Here is a 13,590-nt window from a genome sequence, read left to right on the forward strand (position 1 = left end):
TAGAACGTGTCTTTAAGTTTAGGTAGTACTTTCTTATCACACAATATTCCCGAGTCAAGCTTTTATTTCATCCATGTTGCTCCAATGTGATGTGTGACATAATCGTCAATGTCCCCACTATTCTAGATGATGGGCTCAATATAATTAAAACATTCTCTCTTGGAATAGGTTGAGTGGCAAACCTCATTTTCATGTCCGTTTTATCCAACGCAACATTGAATTTGCACTCCAAATATTATGTTCTAGTCCTGCTTAAATTGAACCTTTTAGTCTCAAACATTTGCCTCCAAACCTCCAATCTATTATTAACTTTGTCCCATGTCTCATCAATCAATACTACATCATCCGTAAATAACATACACTATGCAACCTCTTTCTGAATAGATCGCGTCAGCTCATCCATCACCAAGAAAAAAGGGCTTAGCACTGATCCTTGATGTAACCACATCTCAACAGGAAACTGCTTTGAGTTTCCTCTTACCGTTTCAATCCGAGTCTTAGCTCCGTTATACATGTATTTTATCGCCCTAATATACACCATCGCTCCAGGCACCTCTAGAAGACATCCCTCGAAACTTTGTCATAATCCTTCTTGAGATCAATGAGCACTATATAAAGGATCCTTCTTTTTATCCTTATATTTCTCGACCAGTCTCAACACAACAATCGACTACTCCGACATAAATCTGAATTGATTCTGCGAAATGGTCACCCTCTCCTCAGCGTCATCTCTAGAACTCTCTCTTAGACATTCATACTGTGACTTAGCAATTTGATACCCTAGTAATTGATACAATTTTGAATATCACCCTTATTTTTGTACAATAGAATCATTGTACTCCACCTTCATTTGTCGGACATTTTATCTGTCTTAAAAATAGCATTAAACAACTCAGACAACCACTCCATACATATCTTGTCAGTGCTATTCCAAAATTCCACCAAAATCTCATCGGGTCCGATCACTCTTTCATGCTCATCCCACCAATAACACGTCTAACCTCTTCAATTCTAAAACATCTGTAATATAAATTTTATCTTATCCTTAATCTCGAATATCTTATCTTATCTCATCTACCTTGATATTATTTTATAAAACCTTCCAAATAAAATAAATTAATTAAAAAATTATAATTTCAAAATAATTTAATCCTTTCCATTTTGTGGGGCTTGTAGAAAATATGGGCAGCAAAAATAACCTATTTAACATATTATTCCCCAATTTTCATGCCTATAACGCCAAACTCACGTGTTCTCTCCCTCTCGTCTGCTCGTCCGCTCGTTTAACGGACGCTGCCTTCTCCCCCAAAGTACACATTCATTCATCACCAAATACCAGTTCTTTCCTCTTCTCGATCTTCCTATAGGGTTTTCAATTTCATTGATTTGTTGAGTCAATTCGGTTTACGGTTGCTGATTTCGGGATCCATTTTTCATCCTTGATTCCGCAGGTAGATTTATTGAGGTTGATGATTGAGCATTCGAGTTTGTTTATTTTTATTCTGACTTGTGTGGATTTCTTGTACGATTCTCTAAGTGTTTGATTTTTATTTTATTGCGTGTTGAAGTCTGGGGTTGTTGTTGGATTGTAGGTTGATTACTTTAGGGTTTTCAATTGATTGATAGGTTTTGATCAAGATTATAAATTTGTTCATGTTTGTGCTTTAATGTGATGTTATGATGAATTTTCCTTGGTCAATTGTTAGTATTTCAACCCGTTGAAGTTTGCTTGTTGCTGTTGATTTTGGCAGTTCTTTTTTTGTGGTGTGATTATCTGTGTAATGAGTTGATTTAGACGCTCAATTGTTTCACATTGCTGGGCTTAGGTTGGGTTTGTGTTGACTAGATAATCTGTTGCAGAATTATATTTTGTTAGTATTTTACTTTGGTGTAAAGAAATCTATGTAAACAAACCTGAAACATTACTAGAGTTTCTAGTGTTTTAGTAAGAGGAACAAGGTCATACTTTTACTATATGGAATTGTAAATGGGCTGCCAGCACAGCCTTTGTGCTGATGATTTTAATACACTGTTACCTTTCTTTAAAAAAATAAAAAAATAACTGTTGCAGAAAGAGTAAGGAAAAAGAGATGGTACCATTTAGTAAAGGTTTTGGGTGGAGATTTCCTGGGAATTTGTTGTAAAAAGTGGAAGTCATTCTTTGGAAGATGGTGTTTGATTGAAGAAATTGAAAATATTATTTTATGCAAAAATTTGTTCTTTTTTATTGTAGTTGAAGAATTGTTGAGGTGGTCCTATTGCCCAAAAATCATCATTCACCGAATCACTAGCAAATCTTTGAAAAACTACAATGAGCTAAACATATCTTCAACTTCTACTAGCCTTCTATTTTTTTAAAACCCAAAACATTTTTTCAAAACCCCTTTTGTAGACATGTCCAAATGAGCTCTTTGAGAAGGAGTTGGAAGTAACATTACTCGCTATCATTGCGTGATTTTTTTTTGCTGTTATGGTGTTGACTGATTATAGTGCAATTGTAGATGAGCAACATCTAATTTTTTAATATAATCTAACATGTAGAGTTATAAGAGAAATCCGTGAGTTCATTTGAAATTTAAAACTCTCCATTACAGCTTTTGAAGGTAAGGTGGTACCGTGTATATTTGAGGGATTTGCGCCCCCGGCGCCTCCCCACATTTTTTTTCTTGGGAGGGGCTGGGCTGCTCCCTTCATCTATTGAGTCAGTTTCACATCTTCATGATCCTTTATACTCTGTTGAATACATTTCACATTTTCAATTTGCCATGCATTAAATAGTGCACCACTGGACTTCCTCATTTCAAGATATGAAGCATGTTCTGGATACAAAAAGTGCATAGTACTCTAGAATGACACTGAACTTGTGAATATCATGCCAATACACTTGTGGCTGCAGTTTAGTTTCTTGGCACATGTTACTTCACATTTTCTCCTTTTCTTTCACCATCATGTTTTTCAAATAAGGCGAAAGGGATGCTATTTAGCACACACTGACGGTGAAAAAATGTCTGTTAAAGGGCCATTACTTCATGAGTTCTATTAAGTATTGGACTTATACTTTGGCTAAGTTCCTATCTGCATCCGTATGAATGTCTAAAAAGTTATAAGATTTTTTTTTTCTGGATATGTGAAGTACACAAAGGAAAAACAAAATTTTCTAGCATATGTTTTGCTTGAATGGGTATAATATTAATCTAAAATTAAAAAGAATGTGGGTAGCTATATGCCTACATCTTATGAGTCATACAAAAACGTGTAAAGAAGTTCAGGAGTGGGGGATCCTTGACTTTCTATAAGCTGAGTGGAAGGAAAATTCACCTTTCTTGTCCTGATTTCCTTTTCCAGTCTACCAAACACACCCTAACCCTCCTCCTGCACGGTCTTGCTGATGCTAAAAAAATCCTTAGGGGAGTGGGAGAGAAGGAAAAACCTGCTTTGTTTTATTTTTATATTAAATTTATATTTTCTTTTCTGATTTCAACTATGAGTTTGAGAATGCAACTTGGAATGTAAATATGATGTTACTTACAGAACATTAAAGAAAGAATTGATAACAAAACCATTTAGTGTTGCAGAAAAAAGAAACCAATCAATATCTGAATTTATTGTAAGAGTGCTTGTTGAGCAGTTACAGCTGGCAGAAAAGAATAGTTGGCTTTTTGCCAATGGAGAAGCCAACAGATTCTAGCTTATTTGTCAATGATGGTTCTTTCATGGAGAGGTTCAAACAGCTCCAACAGGAGAAGGAAAAGGAGAAAGTGAAGGGTGCCTCCTCAAAAGAGTCTAAGACAACCTCCAGCATATTGGGAGCTTCAACTCCGAAGGCCGTCATTAGTAAGCCAAGCTTGGAATTTAAAGCTAATGCTTTGCGGAAAACTGCTACAGTTGCTTCAGGTGGGAAACTTGCATTCAGCCTGAAACCGAAGTCCAAAATACCTGCACCTTCTGTTAAACTAGATGAAGATGAGGATGATGAGGATGAAAAAGATGCTGGGAATACTTCAGGTGATGGGCCAATTAAACGGCAGAGGGTGGAGGAACCTCGTGCTCTGCACCAGCCTCTTAGACAGATTGATGTTGGTAAATATTTATTACAAACATTGGAATTTTGTTGATGATAACTCCTCTCCTCTCCTCTCTCTCTCTCTCTCTCTCTCTGTGCGCGCGCGTCTCTCTCTCTCTCTGTATCTCTGTCTAGCTAAATAAAGTATAGTTTTGCTCATGAGTCATGATATCACATGTTGGTTCTTGGAAGTTGGAACAACATTCTTAGTAGCTATGTATTTCCCTTTCTTTAGTTTTCTGTTTGCTAGCTTGATTTAGGGATCCCCATCACTTTTCAAGGACTTGTCATTATAGCCTAGGAATTTCTAGAATTCATGGAATGATCTTAGTTCTTGTCCATTTAGAGAATTTGCTTTCTCTTGGTGGTCACATATGAGATAATTTCCTTTTGGTTGAACCACATAATGCACCTAATGTCTTGTGCAACTGGTGGCATGGGTTCTCATTTACTACTAATCTGTCATGGAAGCCTTATGTTGCAAATTTTTGAAGCCCTTCATTAGTTGAGATTTTACCATTTTGTTTTGTACTTTGAGCGTACTCTAGGCATTGTGGATAAGGACTAGACATTCTTGAGTTACTCTTGTCTGATCGTGCAGCTTATATCTTAAGTCCCTACCAACATTGGTGGAAAGAGATGTTCAATGAAAGATTTGGAAAATGCGGCTACAAGAGTAATTTATATTCACTTATTCATGCTCTTGGTATTAATCAGTGCTTTAAGTGACATGCAGCACCAAATCCCCCAAGTGATCCAGCAGTGAAGAAAGTTGCAGACAAATTAGCAATTTTTGTGGCTAAGACTGGAAGGCAGTTTGAGAATGTCACACGCCAAAAGAATCCAGGAGACACTTCATTTAAGTATGAATCAGAATCTTTCTGGTCTCCTCATGTAGAATAGTCACATAATTTATTAAAACATTGATTGTTTTTACGGCGTAGATTGCCATGGGTTGTTCTTTCTTCTCAAAGCATACGTAAGTGCGATTGTGGTCACGTGACCTCACATCCATGAATTTTGTTGCATCTAATGGCTTCTTTTGTTGTCCCCGCACCCTCTTAAGAATTGGTTATCACTTCTTGTTCTTCCCTTATCGCTACTTGTTTAATTCTCTACTTTGTTTTGGTGTTTGGGAGCTCTTTCTTTGCCAAAATCATTGGTCTTTTTAGAGTTTTATCTAACGAGGTTACTTTCCTGGAGATTTTATCTAAAGCCTATTATGAATGGGTTAGCGGTCAATCATCTGATTTCTCTCTCCCCAAGGAAGAAGAAAATTTGTTTTTGAATATTGTTTATGACACTTGATATATTTGCAGGTTCTTATTTGATGAAAACTGTCCTGATTACAAATACTATGAATATAGACTTAGTGAAGAGGAAAAGGCCCTATCACAGACCAGCGAAGCCCAAACATCTCATAGTGAGTAAAGGCTCTCCACATGCACATATTGCTGGCGCAAGCCTAATTAGCTTTCCGGTTTGGTAGTGCAGGATGTTACTAGCTTTCTTTTTTGTTTCTGCAAGCAGTTATTTTTTTTTGGGCTGTAATTGTACCACTAAACTTGGTAAAGCTGCTCTGGTACACTTAACTTTTATGCATACAAAAATGTGACTGGGTAGTAAAAGTTGTCCTTTCCTTTAAGAAGCTACATTTAATTGTTTGTTCCATTCTTTTCATGTGCTCTATCTTGGTATTGGCTCTAGGCGCGTTCTCTTTTGATGAACGAAATTAACTAAATTATGATGTTGGAGTCCTATGGGTGTTTGTGAAGTGGTTGGAGGTTACAATATTTTCAAGTTCAAGGCGTTCAGTTGGCCATATTTTATATGCATTTGATGTGCTGTGTGTATATGTGTGCGTGTGTGTGCACACACATTTCGCTGAATAGCTTGAGGATATCCAACTAAATTGCCAACTGTGTTTTTTGCATCTAAGAGTTCATCTGACTTCACTTGATCAACATGACCTTTGTTTGCCGTATTATTTACTTGATTGACCTTTGGTGCTGCAGGAGTTACTGGTACTGCTACCCCTAGCTCAACAAGCAGTTCTCATAGGTCACAACAGCAGCATTTGAATTACCAAACTCCTGCATCAGCATTGTGGGGAGCAACAGAAAATACTAGTTCTTCAGAGTCGGCTGGAAATTCTGGTAATGCCATTTATACTCCAGTCTGTATATGTATATATTATCTTGGCATTGTTCAGTGTTATCAAAGGTAAAAAGCACAAATGAACTCTTAATGTCCACTGGGTTTTAAGCGCAAAGTGCAAATAAAGTATGGGTTTCAAGGAAGAAAGGCCCAAATGGAGAAAAAAATATATGTATATGTAGTCCAAGACTAATAACTATAAGCATGAATAACAAATAGATTGAAAAGAAATTATGAAAAAGTGAGATATCAATTGTTTAGTGCCACCTCTTTAGGATTATGCTCATTGACAAAGGAAAGTATGCCTTAGAGCCTTGATGACGACACTGAAGTGCCTACTAGGTGCGGCAAAGTGCTCAACATGCTTTGCTCCTCGTTTTAGGAATTGAGCATGCAGGATTTGGGTGTAATGTGATGACCAATAATGGAGAATCTGTTTTGCACCTGAATTTGTCAATGTAGGTTATACACAAGTTTATATAGGCAGATCAGTTTCCTAGTGAGGTGAAGAGTAGTGAGAACAGAAAAGTGGTGATTGGGTTTATTGAAATTGTAGACCCTTGTGGTCGGGCCCTTCCCCGGACCCTGCGCATAGCGGGAGCTTAAGTGCACCGGGCTGCCCTTTTTTTTTATCATTCTCTTCTTCAGTACTTATTTCTACTGTCCTTGGAAAGGTGCATGATAAAATATTGTGCTAGTCCCCCTTTTTATGGGTAACTAAGTGATCAAATTTTATTGAACAATTGAAACTGCACTAAGATTGTGCAGTAGGTTGCATAAGGTCAATATGGACATTGCTAGTCTGCGAGGAGCTAATGGACTCTCTCAGCTTATTATCTGTTCCTGAGATATCATCCAGTTAACACTAAGCTTCTAGAGCAACCTTCAATCTGTATTTTATTCCAGATAGGACTCTATTTTTCCCTCACTGTATCTTTCATTTTTCTTTTGCTCAATGGTTCACCAGATGCAAGCTGGCGAGTCTCCCAAATCTTCCTTCTTTCCTTGCCAGCCCTTTTCTTTTCCAGCACAAGAATAGCTACTTGGTCAGTCTTAGTTAGCTCATTTAACTCCAAATAGGCTGAGAAACATACTCCAAATGTGGAATGTCACTAACTATGTAGAAGGAGGTGATTTGTATATTTGTATCTTCCATTCCTTTTTCCATATGTTCATAGCCCCTTTTTGCTAGTTACCTGAATTAAGATAGCTTCAGATGTTGCAATCCAAGTGAATATGTTATATTTGATGGAACACATGTTCTACTGAGTAATCTGCAGGGACATTCATGTTTTCATAAGCTCTGATTGAACAGAGAACTTCCTGCAGCAACACTGATCCATTTTAGTGAATAAGGTTCTTCATGATAGAAGTTGATGCGTTTCTACTTCTTATGACAATGGAACCGTTCTTTCTACTTCCAAATCATTGCAACTCCTCCTGAAAGCCCAGCATTATTGTTTTCTGCACTGTTTCTGTCACTATAGAATTTTGAGCAAATCAATACAATTCTGGAACTTTTCATCAACAAATACAATTCCAGAACTTGTCTTTTAGTGGTTAATAGCCAAGTCAAGCATCCTACCTAAAGTAGATTTTACTACCATCACCTACCTTAAAGTTTAACAGACATCTGAATTCATCCCATAAGCTTCTAATATGTTTCTGGAGTCCACACAAATCAGAGTTAAATGACTTCTGTTATATCTTTTTACATCATTCGTCTCCCTCTTGTTTACATCCGTAGCCATTTAAAAGCAAACTTCGTTACGCAAATGCAAGTTTCTTAAACCAACTTCCTGTAGATCATTTCACTTAAATGAAATGCCTTCACCCTGTTTGCATCCAAAGAAAGTCTCGTAAATTTGTCCAGCTTCTCCCAGCTATTCGATAAAAGAGTTTTCTTTCAAGAAGCAGATATTATTGTAGAATGGATGCAAAAGAATTTGGACATCCAATTTTATGCCATGAACATATATGTGTATGTGTGTATTTGTTCGTGTCACAAATTAATTTTATTCAACTCTTTAAGTTCAAGACAATAGTTTTTCTTTCAAGAAGCAGATACTGTTGTAGAATGGATGCAAAAGTATCCGGACATCCAATTTAAAGAGGGAGGGAAAGTTGTTACGACAGTTCCAATGAATTTGAATTATCTTTCCAATGTGTAGTTCTCATTTACTAGGTGGACGATGCATACATCATTTTTTAAATAACAGAACCCTCAACATTTTTTGTGCCTCTAAAGCTACAGATTCTGAAGAACTCGTTTCCTATCTTGGAAAATTTGATCTCATCTGGGCTATAATTTGTGTACCTTCTGCATTGCATCAGATTGTCATATTGCCAGAAGTTCATTGGATGATGGACTTCACGAAATTCCACTGAAAAGGTTTTCAGTTATGCTTGGGCTCATACTGGTATTGTCTTTTCAGGTCATTCAAGCGGTCCATCGGGGTCAGATCCAATAGCGATGATGGAATATTACATGAAGAAAGCTGCAGATGAAGAGAAGCTGAGGGCACCGAGATCATCGAAAGATGAGATGCCTCCGCCGGCTTCTCTCCAAGGTTGGTCACTAGTTTTATTTATTCTGCTGTATCTATGTTCTGATCGTCCTATTAAGTTTAGAATCTTAGGTATCTGAGCTCAAAATAGGTGCAGTCATTGTTAATTAAAATATGTGCAACTCTTCTTATATCTTATTTTGGGTTGCAGTTCCAGGAAAGAAGGGTCATCATATGGGAGACTATATCCCACCTGAAGAGCTTGCTAAGTTTTTGTCTACCTGCAACGACGTAGCTGCTCGGAAAGCTGCCATAGAGGCAGCAGAAAGGTCGAAAATACAAGCTGATAATATTGGCCACAAACTTCTGTCGAAAATGGGTTGGAGAGAAGGTATATTTCTCTCTAGGAAAACATGGACCTGTTTGGGTGCGAATAACTTGGACTGGTACATTTTAGAGGAAAAGGAAGATTTCCCTTTTTTAATAGACCTTTGCTTAGGGGCAGAGCTGTTCAATTTTAAGAGAGTTATGTTGAGTTTGAAGGGGCATGAGGTTAGGGGTTGGGTTTGTTCTGCGCTTGATGAGGCTACCCTCAAGTCCGAGGCGCATTTCTACCTCATCTTGTTTATTCAAGTGTATAAATGCACTACTTGTAGCAAGTTGTTTTGGTAACTGGTATGCAAGTCACACGTCTATGTAGGTAGTTTTAAGGAGCTTGTTGTCAGAAAGTATTAGCCTTTGAAATGCAAATAGTTCATGTTTAGGAGTTACAAGCCACAAATTCCGATGGAGTCTTAATCTTTATTTGGAACTCCAGGTGAAGGGCTAGGGAGCTCTAAAAGTGGTATAGCAGATCCAATCACAGCTGGCAGTGTAAAATCAAACAACTTAGGTGTTGGTGCTCACCAACCCGGGGAGGTCACTCCAGAAGATGATATCTATGATCAATATAAGAAACGAATGATGCTAGGCTACAAGTACAGGCCAAATCCACTGGTATGTTCTTTATCTCCTCTATAATTGAACCTTTTTTATGGCAGGGAATTACTCCTTTTTATTTAGTTTTGCCATTTATGCAGCAAAGTACTCTATAATTTCATTGAATTCGGTTTGCATCAAAGGGAATATATATGAGAACAGAACTCAAGGAACCACCTTGCCATCGCCTTCTAAGTGAAACAATAGAAACTTCTATGAATCAAAGTTCAAATCCTTACCTCCACTCTATCCTGGACCACATGACCCAAAAGTAATTTGTCATCTAACAGGAGGGAGGATCCTGCTTATGCAGTATGTGTTTAAAAACTCTAGCCTCACTATGAGACTTTTGGTTTGTTCTCATTTTGGGAATTTATTTATTTATTTGCGCGGGTGGTGGTGTGTGTGTGTGTGGAAGTTAGATAGAGTGGAGAGGGAAATTAATGTATAAATTTTCATTATAATTGGAACCAAGGCTGATACATCTGTTTTTGCAGAACAATCCACGCAAAGCATACTATTGAGGCAAATTGTGAGCCGGCCAGCTACTCGGGCTACCTCTGTATTGGTCACTTGAGTTTGTTATAGCTTTCTTAAGGAAGACAATATTTGGAAGTTGATGTTATTCTGGTCTAAATACTACTACTATTACTACAAGTTTGAATTCGTTGTATCTAAGACATTGAAATGACGTGTTGTGAACTCCTATATGTCTTTTGCCGTCTTGTGTCTTGTTTATTCAAAGTTTTACTTGAACAAACATATCTACATCAATGTATGAATGCTTTGTGAGTTTCGTCCTCTGAGTACCCTTGTGATATTCTGCCTTAATTGTCATGATATGCTTTGTTATTGGAATGTAGATGATGCAGGGTCAACACACTTTTCATGTGTGAATTCATCAATTCTGTTGAAATAATATTTGCTTTTGCAGATATAAAAATACTTCCGAGTAGTTTGAAAGATCGCTCTCTAAATGAAAAAAAAATTGTCAAACTTTTGAAGTAATGACAAGTGGCACCAAATTCGTAACAAAGCGAATATACTTTGTGGTATTAATTATTCAATTATTGAATTAAGGCTAGTCATGGATGGTCAATCATCAATTGTGCTCCAAATTCTTATCTAACAAAGGTACAATCTCCTCTTGATCTTCTTGATCAGAATACAGTTTGCCATTGGATGAAGTTGGGGCGGGATACATTGTTTATAGGAAAAAGGCTTAAGCCATCCAACTTTGAGAAAATGTTCATTTATGCCATCAGTTAAAAGATTGGCTCATTTATGCCATTGCCGTTTGAGAAAAGGCTCATCTATGTCGTTATTTTTTAATTCTGATTTTGCAAAACCATTTAAATAACTTTTAACACTTTTCTATTAGAGTTTTGAATCAAATGTACTTTTTTTGCTTCTTCTTCTTCAAGAATTTCAAGAACACATGAAGAACACCAAAAATTCAAATTTTCAACTTCTTCAATTTTTCACGAAATCACCTCAAATTTCAATAGTAGCATCCATCCGAGCTTAAAAGATATTGAATTTTGATATCTAGCTCGGATGGATGCTACTATTGAAATTTGAGGTGATTTAGTGAAAAATTGAAGAAGTTGGAAATTTAAATTTTTGGAGTTCTTCGTGTGTTCTTGAAATTCTTGAAGAAGAAGAAGCAAAAAAAGTACATTTGATTCAAAACTCTAATAGAAAAGTGTTAAAAGTTGTTTAGGTGGTATTGCAAAATCAGAATTAAAAAATAATGACATAGATGAGCCTTTTCTCAAACGTAATGACATAGATGAACCAAACTTTAACGGATGACATAAATGAGTCTTTGCTCAAAGTTCGATGGCATATTTGAGTCTTTTTCCTTGTTTAAATTCGAGTGGTTCAAACTTGAGGCTTGAACTTTTAAAATTATGAAATAAGAATACAATTTTAGTAATATTTATACACACGTATATATAATTTCAATCCGTTAGTGATATAGTCTGTTCTGCAAGTCATTTCTCTAACCATTCTATAGAGAACAATCTTAGAAACCTTTCATCAAATTTCATACCCTTTTAATGTTATTTCCATCGTCTTCCTTGATCTTTTACACCTTTTTTGGGGGGGGGGGGGGTGGATAGTGGATTATAATAATTATATGTCGAGAACAAAAAGATGCAAAATGGGATGAGAAGAAAAGTGTAAACGAATAAAATTAATTATAATAAAAAGGGAGCAAAAGAAAAAAGAAAGGTCCACAAGATTTTTTTAGAAAGAAAAGCATAGAGGATAAAAAGACAATTTTTTTCTTGGTCCTTTTTGGGTAGCTTCATATAGAGCCGTAGACCGTGTGATAAGAAATAGAAAGCAAGAGACGGCTATAGAGAAAATAAATTATTTATTATATTTATCATTAATATAATTTAACATCTTGTTTTATAATAAATTATTTATTTATCGATTATGCTTTTCATTCTTTAACCCTGAGTGTGAAGAGATGAGTCTAGAGTCAAATCTTGATTGTTTATTTCGTTTTGTTAATTTAAGTATTTGAATGAAAGTTACAGATATTCATATCTAAATTGTGTCATTCGATTGGTGATCTAATTTCGCTAAACATGAATTACTACTGATATCAGCTCTTTCTTAACAATTGGTTTGTCCATAAACAATTAATTAGTTATAATATAAGCATTGCCATTTTAATATTTATGCGGATATTATTGCAATGTACTAGCTTTTTTTCTTTTTTTCTTTTTTTACCCAAAAGACAAAAAATTCCTTAGTAAAGGGAATGTTCTTTTGATATATTAATTTTTCAGTTTCCAATTATGGCAACAATTAAGTATTGTTTTTTTTATAATTATAGACGACGAATATAAGAATTCATTGGTACAAGATGCCCCCAAATCTAATTCCAATTCCATCACGAATCCAGAAAAGCAAAAGGTAAAAAATTTAGGTTCTCCTTAGTGCTTCATTTATTTAGTTTTTTTAAATAAAAATAAAATCGAAGTTAAAGAAATTTCCTAAGTAAAAATTAAAATTGAACTCAGAGAGAATATATATCCATTATGTTTTAATTTGTTTGTCTGTTTTGATTTAACACAAAAATTTAAAAAGTACTAAAGTTTTTTAAATTTTATCGTCTTAAATTAAAAAGAGGTAAAATGTATCAAAATATACTTTATTTTTATAATTTTAAATATGTTAAATAAAAAATTATATACGTTTTAAAACGTATTAAAAAAGAAAAAATAGTTTTGAAGTTTTAGTTGGGCAGCTTTTCCAGCAGTCATATAAATAGTTGCAAAGTCGCCACTTCCTCAACAACAAAAATAAATTCATGTTCTCTTCTATCGTTTTCACTTCCATAAACATGCTTTTTTTAAAATTTATTTTATTCGGTGTTCAAAGTCCATATTAAAGTTTTGATTAAATTTGAATCACGCACTGCAGGATTCATTTGAGGATGACGCTTTCATTTAATTTTTTTTCATACTCAGAATTCGAACCCGAAAGAGGTTAAGAGTGAATCAGGTCCATCACTGCACCACAATTCATGTTGATTAAACATGCTTTAATTAAAAATATAGATAATTATTATATTATCAGTATAATTTATATTATTATAATAGATTGTTTGTCTTATTTTTATTTATATTATGTAATCATTATATTATCTTTTAAATAGTCTAATATTATAATATTTTATACACTATCACTGTAATATTTTTTTAAAATTAGCTATATAATTTATTGCTAAATAAACTTAGCTATAAATTTTATTATTTAGTGATAAGTGATAACGGACAAAAACTATCCGTCGTTTTATTTGGGCATCGAAATTCAACTCAATTGGAGCATTTGATTTAATATTATATAGCCTGTGACTTCATG

At 35.2% G+C, this 13,590-nt stretch overlaps 1 protein-coding gene across 2 annotated transcripts; it reads left to right on the plus strand.

Annotated features, from left to right (window-relative positions):
* Positions 1-1,227: 1,227 nt before the first annotated feature.
* On the plus strand, positions 1,228-10,511 carry LOC129886943 (SURP and G-patch domain-containing protein 1-like protein). 2 transcript variants are annotated; one of them, XM_055961853.1, is made up of 9 exons: positions 1,228-1,451; positions 3,576-4,080; positions 4,800-4,926; positions 5,383-5,486; positions 6,079-6,219; positions 8,656-8,790; positions 8,939-9,118; positions 9,545-9,723; positions 10,203-10,511. In XM_055961853.1, the coding sequence occupies exons 2-9, from the start codon at positions 3,666-3,668 to the stop codon at positions 10,227-10,229; spliced, it is 1,308 nt and encodes a 435-aa protein (XP_055817828.1). In that variant the 5' UTR covers positions 1,228-1,451; positions 3,576-3,665; the 3' UTR covers positions 10,230-10,511. The 2 variants fall into 2 exon arrangements, with proteins under 2 accessions (XP_055817828.1, XP_055817827.1); XM_055961852.1 differs by having other exon boundaries at positions 3,629-4,080.
* Positions 10,512-13,590: the final 3,079 nt, after the last annotated feature.

Source organism: Solanum dulcamara, chromosome 4 (genome assembly GCF_947179165.1).
Source record: "Solanum dulcamara chromosome 4, daSolDulc1.2, whole genome shotgun sequence".
NCBI lineage: Eukaryota > Viridiplantae > Streptophyta > Magnoliopsida > Solanales > Solanaceae > Solanum > Solanum dulcamara.

Bases quoted from the DNA above. Each gene is read 5' to 3' on its own strand.
- LOC129886943 (XM_055961853.1), top strand. From the start codon at position 3,666: ATGGAGAAGCCAACAGATTCTAGCTTATTTGTCAATGATGGTTCTTTC. The intron at 4,927-5,382 runs GTATGAATCAGA...ATATATTTGCAG, and splicing joins CCAGGAGACACTTCATTTAA to GTTCTTATTTGATGAAAACT. The intron at 8,791-8,938 runs GTTGGTCACTAG...TTTGGGTTGCAG, and splicing joins TCCGCCGGCTTCTCTCCAAG to TTCCAGGAAAGAAGGGTCAT.